At 38.5% G+C, this 21,781-nt stretch overlaps 1 protein-coding gene across 6 annotated transcripts in view; it reads right to left on the bottom strand.

Moving 5' to 3' along the window:
* mast4 (microtubule associated serine/threonine kinase family member 4) overlaps positions 1 to 21,731 on the bottom strand; it is a 182,174-nt gene extending 160,443 nt beyond the window's left edge. For 5 of the 6 annotated variants that reach the window (XM_022667775.2, XM_022667781.2, XM_049474330.1 and 2 more), the window contains exon 1: positions 21,119 to 21,731. In XM_022667775.2, the coding sequence (XP_022523496.2) occupies positions 21,119 to 21,349 (231 nt within the window). In that variant the 5' untranslated portion in view covers positions 21,350 to 21,731. Of the gene's footprint in view, positions 1 to 12,906; positions 13,017 to 21,118 lie in introns of those variants that run through there. The other variant, XM_049474341.1, reaches the window with a different exon arrangement.
* Positions 21,732 to 21,781: the final 50 nt, after the last annotated feature.

The following is a 21,781-nucleotide window of genomic DNA, read 5'->3' as shown; positions in this document are numbered from 1 at the left end:
ATTAAAAACCTCTGGAATATAATTAAAAGAAAGATGGATGATCACAAGCCACCAAACCAAGCTAAACTGCTTGAATTGTTGCACAATGAGTGGCATAAGGTATCCAAAAGCAGTGTGTAAGACTGGTGGACGAAAACATGCCAAAATGCATAAAAACTGTGATCAAAACCAGGGTTATTCCACCAATTATTGATTTCTGAACTCTTAGAACTTGTTTTTTTTTTGTAATATTTGAGGTCTGAAAGCTCTGCATCTTTTTTTGTTATTTTCAACATTTTCCATTTTCTGCAAATAAATGCTGTAAATGACAATATTTTTATTTAGAATTTGGGAGAAATATTGTCCATAGTTTATAGAATAAAACAACAATGTTCATTTTACTCAACATATACCTATAAACAGCAAAATCTGAGAAACTGATTCAGAAACTGATTTTTTTTTCCAGAGCTGTATATTGATATTTTCATGCATCCCTACCAATGACTAAGTAAAATTTCTATTTCAGACTCCTGACAGCCCTGTCAGTAAACACACACACACACACACACACACACACAGCAGCCAACAGAACTCATTTCCTTCAAAGCTCAAATACAATTACACTAAAGCATTAGTAACGGCTTTGATGAGGTTTAGCCTTCGCTAAGCCATTCATAACATGAAAGTTAGATCATGCCCAATACCTCATCTGCATCAGCCCCAGCCCAGACTAAATCACCTGAATTATGCATGTAATTTCAGACAGTTCGTTTCTGATAGACCGCTTCAACACTTCAGCACTGAACCTATGCATGAGGTCACTCCTAATGACAGCTCCCCCGGTCCCCCTTTGAGATGACCCTCAGAAAGTGCTTTACATAACAATGAGTCATGAAGTGTCTTACGTAACAAATATAATTCTCCAGTCAGCAGAGGAGCTACCCTGAATACTGTCAACCTATTGCTCTGCATAATAAACACTGTGCAGTAAATCAACAGGAGATCTGACTTGAATGAAAACTATTTGTGGATCAAAAAGACAGTGATGCTCACTATTAAACAGCTTTGAATAAATAAGAGGATTTCTATACAGTACAAGGGCTGCAACTAATGATTATTTTGGTAGTCGACTATTCTGATGATCATTTTTTAGTCGATTAGTCGACGATTATTTCTGCCATGTCCTCAGTCTCTAAAAACAACAGGAAAACAGCTAAAGGCATTTAAATGTCCACATGTTGTTTAAACAAGAAGAGTACTGATATTTAGTGAATAAATATGTAATCTGTTGTGTTTGGGCAATTTTGGAGACACAGACCAAGTTTCTTCTCTCCCCAGCACTTTGTGTAATGCGGTACGCTTACAAATTAACGATTAGTCGAAAAATTTAAATAATCAACATTGTCGATTATATTGACTAATCGTTGCAGCCCTATATAGTACCAGTCAAAATTATGGACATATGTCTTCTTATTCAATGTTTCCCACCTGTAGTTAGTTTCTATGTTCCAGATCAGTTTCACACAGGCATAAACCTAAACGCACCAAAATGCGCACCAATAAACCGCACAAGCACATTGTCTCCACTGATTGGTCAGAGCTGTCTGGCACATGGTCAAGAAAATAAGTATAGCGAGAAGATTCTGTGTTCCAGCACATATATCTGTGCAATGCAAAACTCCTTTAACAGAAAACGCTGATAATTTGCCACTGCTATTCTAGCTTTATGTCCTAATCTGACTCCACTTTGTGTACACACTCTCCCCACAGCAGAATGAGTGTAAAAGGATTTCCTCAGATTCCTTTAATTTAATTTAATAAGGGTTAATCTACTGTTACAGTAAATAAATTAATTCCCAATCTAAGCCATGCTGCTGCAAGATGCGCTTGCCTAAACCAGTTCTTTTTTCCTCTGGTTCGTTTAAAGACAGACTCAACTTCCTGTAAATGGTCTGAATGTCCAAACCCTCTAGAAAAGTTTTCACACTGCACTGGTTCAGTAGATCCAGACCAAGACCACCTCTGTTGGTCAGCTCAAACTTTGGAGCGTGGTACTTTTGCTTGGAATCAAACTAAAATCTGAATGTTCTGACCAAACAATGTAGGTTTGAAAGCTCCCTTAGTCTATATCTATCCAGTTTCAGTCAGCATATGTTCACAGCTGCTTCAGCTTTCTGTTCCTGGCTGAATTGCAGAATTGGAACCCAAAGCAATCTTCTACCAGCCTTAAATTTAAACGTCTTGTACATTCTGAGAGCAACAGCTTTTCTGTTTACCACAGAGAGTTGTACAGAGTGGTTATCTTAAGTTACCTTTAGCCTTTAACCCTTATAGGCTTTCTGTCAGCTCACACCAGTGTGTGAATTCTCCTTTGACCTCCCTCAACAAAGTGATTCTGTCTGCAGAGCTGATGCTCACTGGATGTGTTGTGTTTAATATATATGTAAACTCTGTTGTGTTGAAGATTCTAGAAGATGTGCAGCTCTACAAATACTAAAACTAAACAGCCCTGTATGATACTGACTATCACACTACTTTTAAAATCATTGAGATCAGTGAAATAGAATAAACCCCTTTATTCTAAATGTTGAAGTAAACATTACCTTTACAACCAAATATAACCAAAACAATATACTAGCGCGTCTTAAAAAATGTGAATATCTTTGAAAAGTTTCTTTTTTCAGTCAACCCCGCCCAGGCTGATAACTACAGACCGGTCTCACTACTACCCTTTCTCTCTAAAACACTCGAGAGAGCAGTTTTAAATCAGGTCTCTGGCTTCCTCTCCCAGAATGACCTCCTGGACCAGAACCAATCTGGATTCAAAAAAGGACACTCTACCGAGACAGCTCTGTTGTCTGTGACTGAAGCGTTGAAAACTGCTAGAGCTGCAGGCCAGTGCTCATTCTGCTGGACCTCTCGGCCGCCTTCGACACAGTCAACCAGTCTTCCTCTTAACTATACTTTCAAACATGGGGATCTCAGACAATGTGCTGTCATGGTTCAGATCATACCTCACTGGGCGCTCGTTCAAGGTGTCGTGGCAAGGACAGCTGTCCTCAGCCCACTCCCTATCCACTGGGATTCCCCAGGGTTCGGTACTGGGTCCCCTTCTCTTCTCAATATACACTGCCTCTCTTGGTCAGGTTATCCACTCACATGGCTTTTCCTACCATTGCTTTGCTGATGACACCCAGCTATACCTGTCATTCTCACCTGAAGATCACTCAATCTCTGCACGGATATCGCAGTGTCTCTCTGACATATCCTCTTGGATGAAGGAGCATCACCTTCCACTAAATCTCTCAAAGACTGAACTTCTGGTCATACCTGCAAAACCATCTTTTCAACACAACCTCTCTATAAGCATCGACTCTCTCTCTCTCTCACCGACAAAGGTTGCTAGGAACCTGGGTGTCATGGTTGATGACCAGCTCTCCTTCACGCACCATGTGGCCTCAGTTGCTCGATCCTGCCGCTTCGCGCTTTATAACATCAGAAAAATTAGACCGTTTCTGACGCAACAGGCCACCCAACTCCTGGTACAAGCAGTCGTCATCTCACGCCTCGACTACTGCAATGCCCTGCTAACTGGCCTCCCGGCCTGCGTAGTAAAACCACTCCAAATGATCCAGAATGCAGCAGCACGTCTGGTCTTCAACCAACCAAAATGGGCACGTCACCCCGCTGCTCATTGAGCTCCACTGGCTACCAGTTGATGCTCGCATCAAATTCAAAACTCTTACAATCGCCTACAAGGTGATGACAGAACAGGCCCCTTCCTACCTTCACTCACTTCTGGAGACTTACGCTACCTCCCGGCCGCTGCGCTCCTCCAATGAACGTCGCCTCGCTTTGCCAAACACTCACACAAAGCAATCCAGACTGTTCTCATAGAGAGTTCCCCAATGGTGGAACAAACTACCTTCCACTACCAGATCAGGAGAATCTCTCACTATCTTTAAGAGACTCCTGAAGACAGAGCTCTTCAAAGAGCACTTACTCTCTTAACACCTCTAACACACTAACTACTTCTAACCCCATTTCCTTCCTCCCCTACTTCACTTCTCTATCCCTTTATTTCCCTTCGACCTCCTTTAAGCCCTAAAAAAATGGATTATCTTAATTCCTATTACTTTTGTACTTCATTATTGTAAGTCGCTTTGGACAAAAGCGGCTGCCAAATGAAATGTAATGTATTGTAATGTAATGTAATATATTACATAAATGTATTACACACAGAGTGATCTATTTTGAGCCTTTATTTCTTTTATTGTTGATTATGGCTTACAGCCAATGAAACCCCAAAATCAGTGTCTCAGAAAATAAGAATATTGTTATATAAGACCAACTGGTACTTTTGGCAGTGTGGGCAGTGTGCAAAGTCCTGCTGGAAAATAAAATCTGCATCTCCATAAAATTTGTCAGCAGAGGGAAGCATGAAGTGCTGTAAGATTTTCCTGGAAAACACTGACTCTCTAAAGTGCAGCATGTTCAACTCTTACATATAACTGAACTGTATGATTATATATATTTTAATTACAATGTTCCTACAATAAAATTGCATTGTACAGACTGTACTCTCTCGACTATATAACCATTTCCACACAAGCAACCTATACATGACTCCTGTACACAGATGTTAATCTTACAATATGGTATTTATTTATATCTTGCATTAAAATTGATATAAATATATCAATATTTACCCTAGCAACTGCACAACTGGCTTAATAGATACGTTTTGCAGCAGGTTTGACCATATCTTAGTTTAAACATAATCTGCACCATGCCTGCATTTACAGACTAATACAATTTAGTGGGTTGCACCAAGCAAACTTGTTTTAACATATCTCTAAGATAATAAACAGTAAACACACATGCTGAACTAGGTATACTGCATACAGAGGAGCAGTAGAGCAGTCATCAGTAAACAGTTGTGTATAGTAAACAGTACACAGTTTAATTACCCAAGTGTATTTATCAGATTTTGGTGGTGGTTGTTTACTAAGAGCAGCATGTGTTCTACAGTCTGACAGCAGCAGGAAGGAAGAACCTGTGGTATATCTTTCCTTTACACAGAGCTGGTGCAGCAGCCTAGTGTTGCCCCTTGCTGTCAGAGTGTGCTGCATGGAGAGCCACGCTCTTCTACACGTGAGTTAACTGTCTCCCACCACCTCCACTGGGTCAAGATGACACATCAGGACAGTGCTGAACTTCTTTATAAGCTTGTTTAGTCTCTTCCTGTCTTCCTCATGCTGCTGCCCCAGCAGAGTACTGGCCACCACAGCACTGAGAAGTGCCACAAGAGGATCCCCTTCAAGTAAAATGACCTGAGTCTCCTCAGGAGATGTATCCTGCTCTGACCTTTCCTACACACTGCAGCTGTGTTGTCAGTCCACAGTTCATCACTGAACTGAACAAGCAGTCCCTCTGGAACCATGTCATAAAGCTGTTTCTCCAAGTTATAATATAAAAATTAAACCTATCCAAAAGTAGGGATGTATACAAAAGTATTGATATACAGGGGTTGGACAATGAAACTGAAACACCTGTCATTTTAGTGTGGGAGGTTTCATGGCTAAATTGGAGCAGCCTGGTGGTCAATCTTCATTAATTGCACATTGCAGCAGTAAGAGCAGAGTGTTAAGGTTCAATTAGCAGGGTAAGAGCACAGTTTTGCCCAGAATATTGCAATGCACACAACATTATGGGTGACATACCAGAGTCCGTCGGGACAACAAATTATTGTGGTCTAAAACCAGGTGTTTCAGTTTCATTGTCATTCCTGCTAAGCCTTTATTCTAAAAACTGGGGTGTCTGTTCACTTTTCACGGGAGTTCTTCTGGCCACTTCACGCATCTTTACATACTTACGTCACATGAACAGTCTCTAAAAGAGGATCCAGCTCAGTTTTACCGAATGCAAGCGGCTGGTGGAGCAAGGGAAACTTATTCTTCTGCATGCTCGGTGCAATTACCCATTCACACCAGATAGGGCCCTAAATCCCAAAACTTACAGACATCAGCTTTAATTATTAGTTTAAATGTAAAGATTTGTTTCAGACAGTTGTTCATCTTGGGTTGTGATTAAATCCCTACCACTAGATAGCAGTGTTGTACTTGTTGTCATTAGATCCCACTATTATAATTGGATAAAAAAAGCCAGATTTTATAAATATAAATATGAGAGTTTGCATTCTACTATGATAGTTTTCCAAAAACAAGATTTAAACAACTGCAAAATACATTGGCATATATATTCAGTAGGGGTGTAACAAAGCATCATTGCATGCGCTGCGATAGAAAATTTGACAGTGTGCTTTGTGCGAAAAATACAATTTAATTTTCTGTTCTGAAATGTTTTTCAGTTGCCTGAGGTCGCAATCCTGCTAGTGCAGGCCAAAGAACCAGTGGGCGTAAGCAAAGGGCAGAGGATGTTTGTCATTTCTAACGGAAGCCAATCACACAAGAGCATTTTTTCTGAAATGTGTGTTGGTGGGAGTGTGGTTGACTCTCGTGGGTCTCATTTTTTGAAATTCAAAATTAGTTCCAAATGAATCCAGAATCATAAATCAAATCATGAACAGAAGGCACAGTTACACCCCTAATATTCAGTATATTGATGCGTATCGCATGGCCAAGTAGCCAATACACAGCCCTACCCAACAGTAACTAAGAACTGAACATTTTGAGAGACTGGAAAACAAATTTCACTTCAGTTTAGATATTTACAGACAATTATAGTCTTTTGATCTGTTTGACAACTTTCCTTTATTTTCAAGATCACATATTTCTCAGCTGCCAATTTTCAGCACAACACAAAAAGAAAAACAGTGTGTTGTTTGGCACCAGGATACAGTATTTCACTGCAAGGTCATTCCATGCCTAGTGGGTAACTGACTGTTCAAGTATTTAAGTCAACTGAGTGCACTCATAAGAACAGTTCTGGTGTGTGGTGATTATGTAAGCAAATAAACATATTTTTGTTCATGTTGAAAAAGAAAAGGCACAATGACTTGACTATTATAACTGAACTATTAAATTTTTGATGACACCATTAAATCACAAACATTTGGGAAGAGTAAATATTTTTTTCTATGGGAAGCAAGATATAAATACATACATACATACATACATACATAAATAACCTATTTTTAATGGTGAAAACAGTTGCAAAATAATAATAACTTGTGAAAAAAACATGCTCAGTACTGTGTATTAGGAAGGATGTGCCATATTGTATCGTTCACAAGAATACTGGCAAAACATTTTGCACATGTTGCAAAAAACTCCATATCCAGACATTGGGATACTTTGGAAAGCAGTTTATTTTGTGTTTGTATTTACTGTATTTTAATTTAATAGTATGTTTGCCATTTATATGCCTGCTGCATGTAAATTATGTAGTAGATTTTTGTTGTTACATTATATAATTGTTGGTACATTTGTCCTTTTGGGTAAACTAGTACTGTTTTATAATCAGGGTCTTGGTAAGTTACTGTTTAGGAAACAAACAAATGCTTATATATTTTATTTTGTTTGCAAAATAGTTTAAGGCCAGATATTTCATTTTATTCTGTTTTGATTTATCCAAAGAAAACTTAAACATTCATGTGGTGTTTAAAATTTTAGTCTATCTAACAGTGTTTTAAATCGACTGTCACTTGTCAACACTAGTCAACATGCAGCACAAATGAACATTAAGGATTATATTTCCAGGAGTAAATAATAAAATGATCAGGATGTAACATCAGATTATTAAATACACGCTGATTAAAAGCACTGGCAGCTCTTGTCAACAACATTTTAGCCAGTACGTTCCTATTTGAAGTGTGCAGTCCGTCACGGTATCTGTGTTTGTTTTGGCCTCTGACTCTGCCTGATGCTCATCATTAACTCCACCCTGATTTTGCCAGTAGACAGCACGCAAGCAGTGTTGCAGAATGGAAGCTAGCAAGCGGGCTGGTTCAGCAGAAACTTTAGCTGCTACACAGCCTAAAAAGCCTCATCATTACTCACAAATCTCAGTGATCAAAGAAGCAATAAAACAAGAGTAAATATTGGCAGTGAGTTTGAAAGTTTCTCTGCCTCTCCTACCAGCGGCACCCGCCCAGTCTTCACTGGCTTCGCTTGACAGCAGTGAGGGCAGGTCATACCTGAGATCTAGATCAGGCTGCAACAAGATGAAATGGTAGGCTACTCAAATATAGTTGTGTATGTCATCTGCTTATTTAAGCAATATATTACTAGGACCTGTAAAGTAGTAACTCAACTAAATCAGGGTTTGTTTTTTTGGAGCAGTGGGATTTTACCGGTATAACAGGCTTGACTAACGCAGCTAGAGGTGCATAAAGCTAGGTTAGCTAGCTACAGATAAAGTTCACATGAGCCTGTTTATAATGTGCAAACAATAAAAAAACTCCAAACCTATTTATTAGCTGATTAACTTAAAGAGTATGACTCATCGTTGTTTGTCATGTTAGAAGTTAGTGAACTTGTCTTTGTACTGGATTGTGTAGATGCAGCTTCCTCAACTTGGCAACCAGAGTGAGCTTTAAGTCTGGGGAAGGGTGGGCGGGGCAGACAACTCTCTGTGGTGTTTTGAAATTGGACTGCTGTAGCTATTTCACAGGCTCGCTCTCATTTCCCACAGAATGCTCCTTTAAGTTTCTATGATGAAACCAGTAGTTTTACTCCAATTAAATCACCATCTACACCATCTAGATTAGAATAGATTTGACACACTCAAACCTACGATCCATTAACACTTACATTCAGCTGTACAAGTGTCTGCTGGTCTCACTAATAAACTGTTCGGCAAGTGTATGCAAGTTTAGGAACACTACACATCCTCACATATAAACACTGCCTCAGTACAGCACACCAAATATGGGTTCAGGTCATGTTGCCATTTACTGTTGAAGTCAGTTTGATCTAAGGGTGTCTGCAGTGCTGTATGTATAATACACACAAGCACACACAAATCTAGGTCAGCTTTCCTAGGTTACCACACAACAACATTAACATGTTTACATGATGTTATATGATATTAGTGTCTTCTGCTAATCTTGCTACATGCTACTCTGCACTTAACAGGTGTTTTACTGAATAAGAAGCGTGATAAATAAAGCAAAATGAATGCAGTTAGGCTATAGACATTTTCAGCATTCTCAGCTCATACCTAGCTAAGCAGTATTTAACACTCCAGCTTCCACTACAAGGTGCTTCAGTCGTTCTGTTTAACCCTTCTCCTATATCCCTGTCAGAAATCAATCAGCTGACACATGAAGACCTACACAGACCAGGCGCTCGTCATCTCCATGTGAGCAAGCTCTGTGGTCACCTTTCACCCCTTAAAATAGCCTTCATATGGAAGCAGACACAGTAACATGAGAGCAGGAACCCATACGCCATCTTCCAGCAGCCATCCAACCCTGTAACCCACGAACACAAAGTGACTGAAGGGGGAACTGGGCCACAGAACTCTCCCAAACCCTACTTAGCTGACACAGTTTGCTGAAGTGGAACATGCTGCTTGTGAAGAGTCAAGCTGAGCGTCCCGGCTAACAAGTTCTAAAGGGTTCTTAACATAGTCTACAACCCCACAACACTACAACACTAAAGCACTCCAACTTGGCACCAAATATTTGGCAACAGAAACAAAAGGACAAGTAAAAAAACAAAGATGTTTGTACCGGACAAGGACTTTTTTGATCACATGAACAAAACACATACCCTATTTTTTGCAATAATATTTTGGCGCACCAGATTATAAGTCACACTATGCAACACTAGTAAAGAATAGGAGTGTCGCCATGTTTTCCTTCTAATTCAGCAAGTCTCACTGCTGGATGGCAACCTGTAAAAATAAGCTAAGTTAAGTAAAACAAAACTGTAATTCTTAAACATTTCAAACGAACGCTGGATTTTAATATACACATATTTCTCTCCTGTTTATTTGGGTGAGTAAAGCACTTCCATTATTAAGCTTAGATTTCCAGATTTCCACTAAGGCTGGGTGCAGCAGCATTAGCATTATCAGCTAACTGCTAGCGATAGCTAATGCCGCCTGACATCGATACACTAAGGAATCCTGAGTGTTCTGGTAAGCCAGGGTGATATCCCATGTTACTTTATCACGGCAAACACGCAGGCTACAGTCCGATAATACTCATCTGTGAACGGCGAGAGAGCTTTTTTTTTTTACATAATGTTGTTAACATGCATTAATGCATCCAATTCATCTCGAAACTTTAATGCATTCACAGTTTCTGGAAACCAAACATGGATAAACATGGTTTCACTACATGCTCTAAACTCTACACACGAAGATATCCTCAAAAGGTGCATCTACAATTAATCTTCATCAGAAACATTTTTATACCATATTCCTTGGCAGTTGCATTGCTCCCATACATTCTGTGTTAATTGGAGCCGTTGATAATAGATTTTGCAGACAGAAGAGATCCCATGTCCATGTAGAGCTCTAGCTCTAAGAACCAATGCAACACTTATACCACAACCATCTTTTGACATGTATTTGGATAGTTTATCAAAGTGATAGTTTGGCAAAGACAGTCCAATAAAACCCTCTTTATGGACTTCATCCAAAGACTCTTGTATCAGCATCAAAGCTGATAAAAATAGACATGGAATAAATGACATTTCAGATCAACACCTCCGTGTGAAAAATTGGATCCCAGAGGAACTTTGTAAGGAAAGTCGCTGTCATCAGACATCTGGCTGACCTCAACTCTCACCCCGGTTCCATTCCCAGCTAAATCATGCTCATCAGAAGGTCACGACTGTTTATATTTCAGACCTCCGCTGCTGAGCTCGGCTCCACCACATGAACCGAGGACATGAACTGCAGCTCCTGCTAGCTTTACACTCCCTCCACACTCAAAGCTTCTACATCCCTGCAAACTCCCAGCAGGGAGCCTGCAGCTTCCTGTGTTGATCAGATCTGCCTCTAGACACAAGCAGCTGTGTGTCTTTGGGCCTTATAAAATATTGTTTGCTTACAAAAAGCTGTATATGAGAAATGTATGGGATGTGTACTACTGGGCTACAAAAATTACTCTCAAAATAGAAGCTAAAATAAATCATGTTTATGAAGCAATAGCCTAAAATTAAGAGAATGCAGTTAAAAGATTTAGTTAGGAAAATCAAGGACCCATCACAACTTGTGTGAGGCTTTAAAATCATGTTGATGCTTCACTGACTGTAATGGTGTGGATATTGAGGATATTGAGGATCTCTTTTATTGCTACTCCAGGCCTAGCACACTATAAACTACACCATGGAACTCTGGTGAAGCTGGCAGAAAACAAATCTTTGAGTACTGCTAAACGATGCATATTTAGAGCAACAAAGTGGAAGTCCAGACCAACATCTAACCATTTGGTTGGTTGGTTGTCTGGTTTTGGTTTTACACTGCAGTTTAGTAAGCACAATAAAGCACAGCAATGTAGCGCCATTAATTATGTGTGTTGTGACTCAATCTGTTTGACAGGAATTGGTTTGTACAAGGGTGTGTGTTTTGGGTCAGATCCAGAACAAAAAGGTAAGTGAGAAAACACCCATACTAGTATAAAGTCCAATAATAGCTCAACTTCCTTAGTATACATGCTTCTACTGACAGGTCTATATCTATCAGCTTGTTCAGAAATGCATGTAAATTGTGTCATGTAAGTGTGTCACAAAACATGAACTAGATCCAATGTAGGGGCTACCCATGAGCTTCAATGATCATTTTACCATATCATACATCATTCAGACTTAACTAGGGCAAATGCAAGGTTCTACAGAAACTTGACAAGTCAAAGTAGCAGAGTCAAATGTTGAAGAGTTTAGTGTCTCTTGAACAAAGGTGGCAATGAAGGCCATAGTCCAGTACAACAATTAATTGCTGATTATACAATTCTACAATTAACCATTTCACAGCATACAACCCTGAATTACTTTGTTTACATCTCAGCAAATAAATATAGTTATTATGACTATGTTGTTGCTTGAAAGTATGAATAACAGGCGAGCCAACAGATCAGTGGCCTAAAACCTCTTAAAATTGGGTAAACACTAATTTCATTAAGGTTATAAAATCTTTACCACCAAACGAACAGGACGACTGATTTTCTTTCAGCAGTCTCAGAAACTTAATCTTTGTTTCTACAGTTTTAAATACAAACTAAATATAATTCCATTCTAAAATTCATAAATTTGAGTAGGACGTGTCAAACAGCTAAAGCAAACTAAACAGCAGGGTCACCACACCACTGTTCCTAAATCACACAGCGGTCTTTAAAGCAAACAGAAACTCTGCACATGTCCTGAGAGTACATCTCCCTCAGAGACTCTGCAAGAGCAAGTAGGACACACTCCCTGGGACAACACGGACAAGCCTGCCAAGACAAGGAACTTTCCCTGCATGCTGGGATTAGTGTCTATCTTTGATAATCCAGGCATATTAAAAGCACTCCTAATTCCACAGAGCTCCATTATTCCACAGACCTGAATATTGACAGAGGATATCTAATAGCACATTAGTCAATAGGCACAAAGGTTGAATTTGATGGAAGTTTGCTTCAGGCTAGTTCTCATGCTGAAACTAAACAGGTTGCCTACCCAAACACTTATGCTGACCTAAAAGCAAAATATTTGTTTTAGGATTGATTTTCAGACATTGCTGCTGCAGCTGTTTTCTTACTTTTCTCTACAACTTTCTCATTTTTTAAAACCAAAATAAGAATAGTTTCAAAATGATAACACACTTTCTCTAAACAGAAATGGACAGAGTAGTTTCCATAATATCTCAATACTAACCTTTCAACCCATTCAACTTATGTTTCAGCTGAACCAGAAATTTCTGGTTCTGATGAATTCCAGCACTCAATCCCAACTTTAAATTTTTTAAAAAGCTTACCTCATATCCTTCCAACGACGTACTAGTCTCTGATACAGTCAAATTCCTCCTAAGCGCCATTGCAGTCAATGAATTCTGAGCAATAGTCTTGTCATTCACATTTCGAATGCATCGTGTGAGATCAACAGCAGAAATCAGACAGGCATGCTGGGAATGACATCACCCCTTGTGGAGGCAGAGGAGCCTTAAAGAGATTACAGATGAATCCTCTTAGCCTGTAAGCCATTCACTGACTCCGCACAGCGCCTTCACAATGAAAAGCTACACTAAAATAAATGGAGGGTTATTTATAACCCGGAAATGGCACCTTAGATGGACGATATACCGGACTAATGGAGCCAGTAATGGATCCTGATGTGATGGCTGCTGTAGGAATCCAGCTTAGAGAGCAACAGGGATACTGATAAGGTCACGAAAGGTCATTATCCAGTATGGAGAGGTATGATCGAGAAACAATAAATAACATCAAAGCCAATGTAGATGTCCTTCATATATACATATATACACATACATTTAGAGCACCGGGCTGTGATTTTGATACCTGAGACTATTTATATTGCTGCTCCTCCAGAACTGCAGAGGGCTTTTTTATCTGAAACAGGTGTTCATTTCTACATTCTACATTTTAAAAAAACTAGGTAAAGAGTGTTGCACACTGATTGTGCTGTTCTGTGTCCAAAAAACTGAAAACTACTGGTTATAATGAAGGTCACAATTAAGGCAAACACTCCTAACACACAACTGCAAAACAAAAAAAAATTAAACTGCTGTGTGTATAACTGAGGCACACTCGCTGCTGTCAGTGCTGTTCGAGATGATGAATCCCTGCTAGAATTTGTCTGCCAACATGAAGCCTATAAAAGATCTCAAAAAGCAACACATTATGCTGCAATCTGAAGAAATTCCCAAACAGATGAGAAAACAAAGTCATTGGTTATCTGTCAGTCTGGAAAAGGTTACAAAGTTATTTTTAAAGCTTTGAAACTCCAGCGATTCACAGTAAGAGCTATTATACACAAATCGATAAAACATGGATGGAACACTGGTAAACTTTCCCAGGAGTGGCTGGCTGACCAAAATTATTCAGAAAGGGCATGGACAACTCATCCAGGAGGTCACGAAAGACCCCAGAACAACATTTAAAGAACTGCAGTAATAAGAACACAACAGCCCATCTCACATTTGCCAAAACACTTCTTTGGACTGACATGACAAAAGTGGAACTTTTTGTACACATGATTTCAGAAACTGCAGCAGGACAATGATCCAAAGTTCATAAACAAGTCAGTCCACTTCTGAATGGCTTAAAAAACAAAATGAAGGTTTTGGAGTGGCCCCCAATGTGTCTGAATTAAAACAATTCTGTAAAGAAGAGTGGAACGAAATTTCTCCACAGAGATGTGAAAGACTTGATTGCAGTTGTTGCTGCCAAGGGTGCCACAACCAAGTTATTAGTTTTAGAGGGCAACGCTTTTTCACACATTTTTTCCTTTAATAAATAAATGAATCATTTAAAAAGTGCTTTTTATAATTACTCAGGTTATCTTTGTCTGATATTAAAGAAAATCTGAAAAATATCAATATGACAAAAAAGCAAAAACAAAATGCCGCTGCATATAAAGCTTTAAAATTTGTATCATCTGGCCGGTCCTAAAAATGCCTGTGAACCAGCAATAACATGTTGAAGAAACATCAAACACATGCATATACTAAAGGCATGTGAAATAAACTGATTATGAATTAATCAAAAGGCTCGGGACATGCCTTTGAAAGGGTCACACCTGTATAAAATAGGATTTTAAATGAGACCGTGGGTGCCAGATGAATGGGAGATTTCATTTTTGAAGTTGCGGGGCACTGGACTACACTGAAAATGAGGTTTGTCCTAACTAAATTTGAGTCAAAATAAAGATTGATTGATTGACTTCCAATTTCCTCCATTCCTTGATCAACAGTGTCACATATATACCAGGGACATAAAAGAGATTACCACCCACAGTGGGCAGCACCATACGACTGCAGCCTCCACTCACATACCACAAAATTCAAGGGAAAGAAGAATGGGTAGGTGTCGAATGCATGTCAATGTACATTTCTTTTAATGTGTAAAATGTTTTAGAGCATTTTGAAAATAGATATCAGGTGTACATCCCAGGTGGGTACACTTAAGCCCGGCTTTCTCATTACATTCATAACCATTATGGCAGTTTATAATGAGCAATTATTCAACAACTTTCTTTCCCAAGAACATGATGCCCTAAATGCATTATGCAAGGCCGTTAGGTCAATGAGCTCACGTAAACATAGACATCACAAGATCTCCCTATGAGCCCCTCTGCCTTTGTACCAGTTCATGGACTATTGTAAAGGTGAAAGAATCTCTGCGGGCAGTTTCCCTGCTTCACGTTAGAATGTCCTCTCCTATTTAGATCACTATTCAGGAGGGAGAAAGAAGGGAGAAGAGAGCTATTTAAGACCGCTGAAATGAGGTTGATAAGTTCATATAAAAGCGGTCAGATTGCAGATTTACTGCAGGATATGGTACTCTACCCCCTGTTTAGAGTGAGATACTATTGGATTGTGGCAAACAAAAGCTCACTATGATATCAAAACAACAAACCTGAGCTAAACTGTGACGTACACTGATAAATAATTCATCCCTTCTGCTATAAATTCAAAGCACAAACCAAAGCATCAGTGATGCATTTTAAATGTCAATTTAAACTACACTCAAACTGAACTTTGTGCCCTGACATGCAAAGCCTTATATGCCCTCCTTTCTGCAGTAACAGCAACTAGGTTTACACTAGATTAGACCGGTCACAAACATTCTGATAACTATAGTTCAATATAAGGAAATAACCTCAATCATTTTTTCTGACCTCAATATTGCAAGACATGTAAAAAGCAACTTTTAGGTTAGAACTAAATACCAAACTTATTTTTTCACTTTTTTTTATAATTTTGGTTGAGATTTGATCTTGCTATGATAAACATCACTGAGAATGAAAAAGAATGTTTATTTTTTCCCAATATTCACAATTCAGGTGCTGAATATTTAGGCAGTATTTAAAACCAACAAAATAAAACATTTGGCTAAAGGCCAAATACCTTATTTATGTTTTCACAAGTTTTCTTTCATTTTTTTCACTTTTTCATCTTTGGGAAGGTCACTGTTCAGTATAAATTATTATTTTTCCCATATTCCCTGAATATTTAGCACATGCCTAAATATTGCCCATTATACAGCTCTGGACCACTTCAGTTTCTGAATCAGTTTCTCTGATTTTGCTATTTATAGGTTTATGTTTGAGTAAAATGAACATTGTTGTTTTATTCTATAAAATACAGACAATATTTTTCCCAAATTCCAAATAAAAATATTGTTATTTAGAGAATGTATTTGCAGAAAATGAGAAATGGCTGAAATAACAAAAAAGATGCAGAACTTTCAGACCTCAAATAATGCAAAGAAAACAAGTTCATATTCATAAAGTTTAAAGAGTTCAGAAATCAATATTTGCTGGAATAATCCTGTTTTTTAATCACAGTTTTCATGCATCTTGGCATGTTCTCCTCCACCAGTCTTACACACTGCTTTTAGATAACTTTATGCCTGCACTCCTGGTGCAAAAATTCAAACAGTTCAGCTTGGTTTGATGGCTTGTGATCATCCATCTCCCTTTCGATTATATTCCAGAGGTTTCATATTTGGTAAAATCAAAGAAACTCATAATTAAAAAAAAATTGGCTTATTTTTTTAGAGCTGTATATACATATTCTAATCCCAATGTCTGATAAACTTTGTTTAACCAGTTTGTTTTTACCACAATTTTTTCTAGAGCAATATATCGTCCAAACAAAATGGTTATTATGACAAGCATATCTCTAGATGCTGCTAGAACACTGATGTGAGGTTTTGATTGTGTTCAGACACAGGACTATTAGTAAGGTCAGGTACTTATGTTGGATGATTAACTCTGGACAAACAACGCCACCCAAACTCATCCCGAAGGCACTGGATAAGTTACATCACTCCAGAAGATTCAATTCCACTGCTCCATAGCCTAATTTAGCAGGATTTATACCCATCTACTGTATCTATACTTCAGCACAGTGATATCAGCTCTGTGTGCTTTACTGTGTGCCAACATACAGTTGTGTTGCTAGTAGGGCTGCAATGATTAAAGAGAGGTCGAGACGTGCAAACAATGTAATATCAGCGCTGTCCATTAAACACAAACAAACACATTTAACTCCACAAAAATGTTACAGTTTAAATACTCATTTCTATATTACCCGTGGTGAGTTAAATTACTGCAGAGAGCTGCTGAAGTGAGTTTAAACAGGCTTCACTCCTTGATTAACATTACTAACATTAGTTGTTAGCTGGATAAGTGTATATATTTGTCATTTTAAGACTATTAAATGCCACTGACATAATCATAACAGAATAGCATAATTATAGTAATTATACTCTTTTTAAAGCTAAAATTTTAAATAATCATTTAGGTTTCAGTAGGCATCAGTTTGGGAATTATATAATTATTTATTCACCTACTTGAGTCCACACTGTGTGTATGGAGTTACAGTTATTGAAACATTAATGGCTAAAATGCTTCACTGTTATATGTGTAAACAAACAAACAAATAAACACAATAGACAATATGATGATTATCAAAAATGATTTAGGTCATGTTAATTTATTGTACGATAAATCAATATTGCAATTATTGTGACAGGCCTATTTGTAATTTTTTGTTTGATATAGGTACGTCAAACTATTAAAATGAACTGCAAAGCTGGTTTTAGGGCCTTAACGTTTAGCTGTCCTTACCAGTAAGAAATACAAATGGAGGGCATGGAAAAAAAAATAATCGGCGTAAAAAAAGTAATTGAACAAATAATCAGCAGATTAGTCGACTACAAAAATAGTCATTTGTTGCAACCCTAGTTGCTAGATTGAAGCAACTTTTCAGACACCTTTACTGAGGTGTCTAAAAGAGTAACGAGTTGCAACTAATTCAGAAACTTTTTAAACTAACATACAGCAGCATACATTTCTACATGTTTTGAATGCTTATGCCCCAAATTTTATGGTAGGTAATGTACAAAACAAATTCACATTTTCCTTTCAAATTTGGGTTTAGCTGTGTTTGAGTCTGAGACAAAAGCAGTCACACTGAACTCAAGGGAAAAACATGAACTTTAGAACAAAAATAAAGCTGAAGAGAAGACTACTCTTCAATGTAAGCTTCACAAATCTCCCCTATTATCTCAGCTTATTCAGCCCAGAGCACAATAAACCGTATCCAGATCAGGTCCTGTGATTAGCCTGAGCTCAGACCCTATGACAAGCGCTAGCAATCAGACCTCTGTGAGGATCATTCACATGAGAGAAAAGCAAACTTAGGCCACGTTACAGCTGGACTCATCTAAAGTAAACAAAGCCTGAGCAGATTGAGAAGATAAGCCACTGGTTCCCAGAATCCTGGCTTCTGAACTTACTGTGTGAGAACAATGGCAGATTTCGGTAATCACTGACAGCCACTGAACTGAGGCCTCTCACTGCATGCTCACTTGACCTGTTGCAAATGAACAATTCAGAGACATGCCTCAGGTGCTTTCAAGCACTTGTGCTTAATGAGATTCAGAGTCAGTCAGATTTCCTTCATACAAAGGTACACATGACAAATGACGTGGCGGCTTTGTTTAGAGTCTTAATTATTTGGCCTATTTCAAGAAGCAGAAACAAGTCCTACAATATTCCAACCCTGCAGGCCAGAAAAGGTCACCAGGGTCACCTTACTGGATCTGTGAAGGTAACTGAAAGTACCGGAAGTGGCAAGTTCTGTCTTTTTTCTGCTCACAACACAGTCTCAAACACCGAACAACAATTCAAGAAGACCAATCACTGTGATTGACTCCACACCACACCTGTAAAACACAAGCTTACAAGCTAACAGCAGGAATTCCTCTACCAAAAACATGAGCATACACTCTCTAAGCGCATCACTGAGAATGTTTAAACCCCAAACATTTCACACTATGTACAATTCAATTGAAAAAACTGGACCAACACAATAAACTGAAAGCAACACAAACTTCCTCTACGTGTTCTCCCTGGCTAGGCAACTGTACAATCACATATCAAGTAAAGGTGGCCAAAAAAGCCAAAATACCCAAATACAAAATTCTATGTTTATTTTAGGCACACAATGTGAACAATATACCTGACATGTGCTCTTTAAAAACAACAACAACAACCGTGCTTCAGGTGGGCCTAATTTTACGTAATTATAAAATAGATTAAATGTAAAGAAAGTTAAAAGAAAGGTTTTAATGTAAAGTCTGTTTCTATACATTTACCCAACTCCATTACAAACATTTTGGTCTGTCAGGATAATTATGTTATTGTTTTATCAAACGATATAGACTTCATCTCTATGACAATTTGCTGACCTCAATATTGGCCAGTTTTTAAGTGCATGTTTGTTTATGAAGGTAAGGGGGGTCAATGTGAATAATAGTTCAGGCAAAACAATATGAACTGCCAAAAAACATACATCCCATGCTTTTAAAAAAGGCTATAACTTGCCAATCATATAGTTTTATCATCAAAACATACAGTACCAGAGACAGGTTTAGACATACCCCTTTTCATTTAATGTTAATTCTTTATTTGTATTATTTTCTATGTTTTGTATGTTTATGTTTATATTGAAGGCATCAACTCTATGATGGAACACATATGCAATTAGGAAGTAAACAAAAAAGTGTTAAACAAGCCAAAATATGTTTAATAAGCTTTAGCATTAGTAGCACCTTTTGCTTTGATGTCAACTTTGCCCACTTTTGTCTGCTTTATGAGGTAGAACCTGAAACTTTTTTCTCCTAAAGAAGTTCCAAGAGGTGCTAAGCATTAATTAGCTGCTTTCATTGCTAGTGTGGGTATTCGTCTGAATACATTAGACCCATGTGGATGTATAATGACTTTCATCGTTTAATATAATTTATAAGTTGTCTGACCAGAGGAGGATGAGCCCCCCCACATATTGTCATTGATAGTACATGTGTCTGATTCTTTGTCCTTCTACCACATTTCTGTAAAGCTGCTTTGCAACAACATAAGTTGTAAAAAGTGCTGTATAGACAAATACACAGCTCTGGAAAAAAATAAGAGACTAGTTAAAAATGATGAGTTTCTTTTATTTTACCAAATTGAAACCTCTGGAATATAATCAAGAGGAAGATGGATGATCACAAGCCATCAAACCGAACTGAACTGCTTGAATTTTCTCACCAGGAGTGGCATAAAGTTATCTAAAAGCAGTGTGTAAGACTGGTGGAGGAGAACATGCCAAGATGCATGAAAACTGTGATTAAAAAACAGGGTTATTCCACCAAATATTGATTTCTGAACTCTTAAAACTTTATGAATATGAACTTGTTTTCTTTGCATTATTTGAGGTCTGAAAGTTCTGCTTATTTTTTGTTATTTCAGCCATTTCTCATTTTCTGCAAATAAATGCTCTAAATGAAAATTTTAGTTTTTAATTTTTTGTTGGTATTTTGGAAAAAATGTTGGCCGTAGTTTATAGAATAAAACAACAATGTTCATTTTACTCAAACATATACCTATAATTAGCAAAATCAGAGAAACTGATTCAAACACTAAAGTGGTCTCTTATTTTTTTCCAGCGCTATAAGATTTGATCTTATTTGAACCACCTGCATTGGGTTTTTATGTCAGGGTTTTTTTGTTTGTTTGTTCTGTGAAGGCACTTTTTTATCTACTGCCTAATTGCACAAATATTAACAAGAATGTGTAAATATGTGAGAAAACATTTATGACTAGTATTGAAAGTAGCATAAAATACCGGTAGTCTTATTTCTGGCACAGCGTAATCATGACAGGCCTACAAATTAGTTTTTTTATAGTAAAGTTATATACATAGCAAAAATAGTTTGACTAGCTTTCTTAGTAGACTCACAGCCCATCAGAGCCCTATTATGTTACTTTACACACCCATTACCACACCTGCTTATCCAGTTTTTAATTCTGAGCACTTAAAGAATTATCTAGGTCCAGGTACTGCTTCTTTAAAAGGTAAACACAGCACAAGCACGCTGGTTAATACACGAGTCTCGCAGATAGTCACTTTTTACTGTAATTAATGTGTAGTGTTTTGTTGTTTTTGTTATTTTTACCATTTCGTCTTGGTCCCCATCCTCCTCCTGGTCTTCTTCTCGTTCCTGCTCGTCTTCATTCCTCATATTCTCTGATTCCTCCTCCGCTCTACTCAGAGCTATACTCTGGAGCTCCTCTGAAAGTGGAGACGGGCCGCGGTGAGTCTCTTCCTCGCCCCCCTCTGACAGCGTCGGAGAGCCGGAGGAACCTTCACTCCCGCCTCTGCTGAACCGGCGGCCCTCCCGCTCCATAATGCCACTGCCGCCGCCGCCGCCGCCGCTCAGCTAAGCTCTACACCGGCCCGGTGCAGGACATGCTGCACAACTTCTTACGCAGAGAGCTTCCCGCAGCGCGCGCCTCTCCGCCGAGCCCCCGGAGCTCCTCAGCTGAACACTGCGACTCCTACACCTCCTACATCCAGCCCCGGTACTGCATGCGCTCCGTCCGCGTGCCGCTGCCGCTACCGCTGTTGTTGTTGCTATGAAAGCGCTCGCGCGGGTGAACCAACGCCGAGCGCGAGCTCATTCCCTCAGTCCTTCACTCACACCTCAAAACCCCGCCCACCAATCACACACACACATAAGGAGACCCTGAGGTACCATCACAGAAAACTATATTCACATACTGTAAAAAAAAAAAAAAAAACTTCCCTACGTTTAATAAATACTTTCTAAATAAATAAT

This window comes from Astyanax mexicanus, chromosome 1 (genome assembly GCF_023375975.1).
Source record: "Astyanax mexicanus isolate ESR-SI-001 chromosome 1, AstMex3_surface, whole genome shotgun sequence".
NCBI classification, from domain to species: Eukaryota; Metazoa; Chordata; class Actinopteri; order Characiformes; family Acestrorhamphidae; genus Astyanax; species Astyanax mexicanus.
This window is presented reverse-complemented; position numbering and strand designations above follow the sequence as displayed.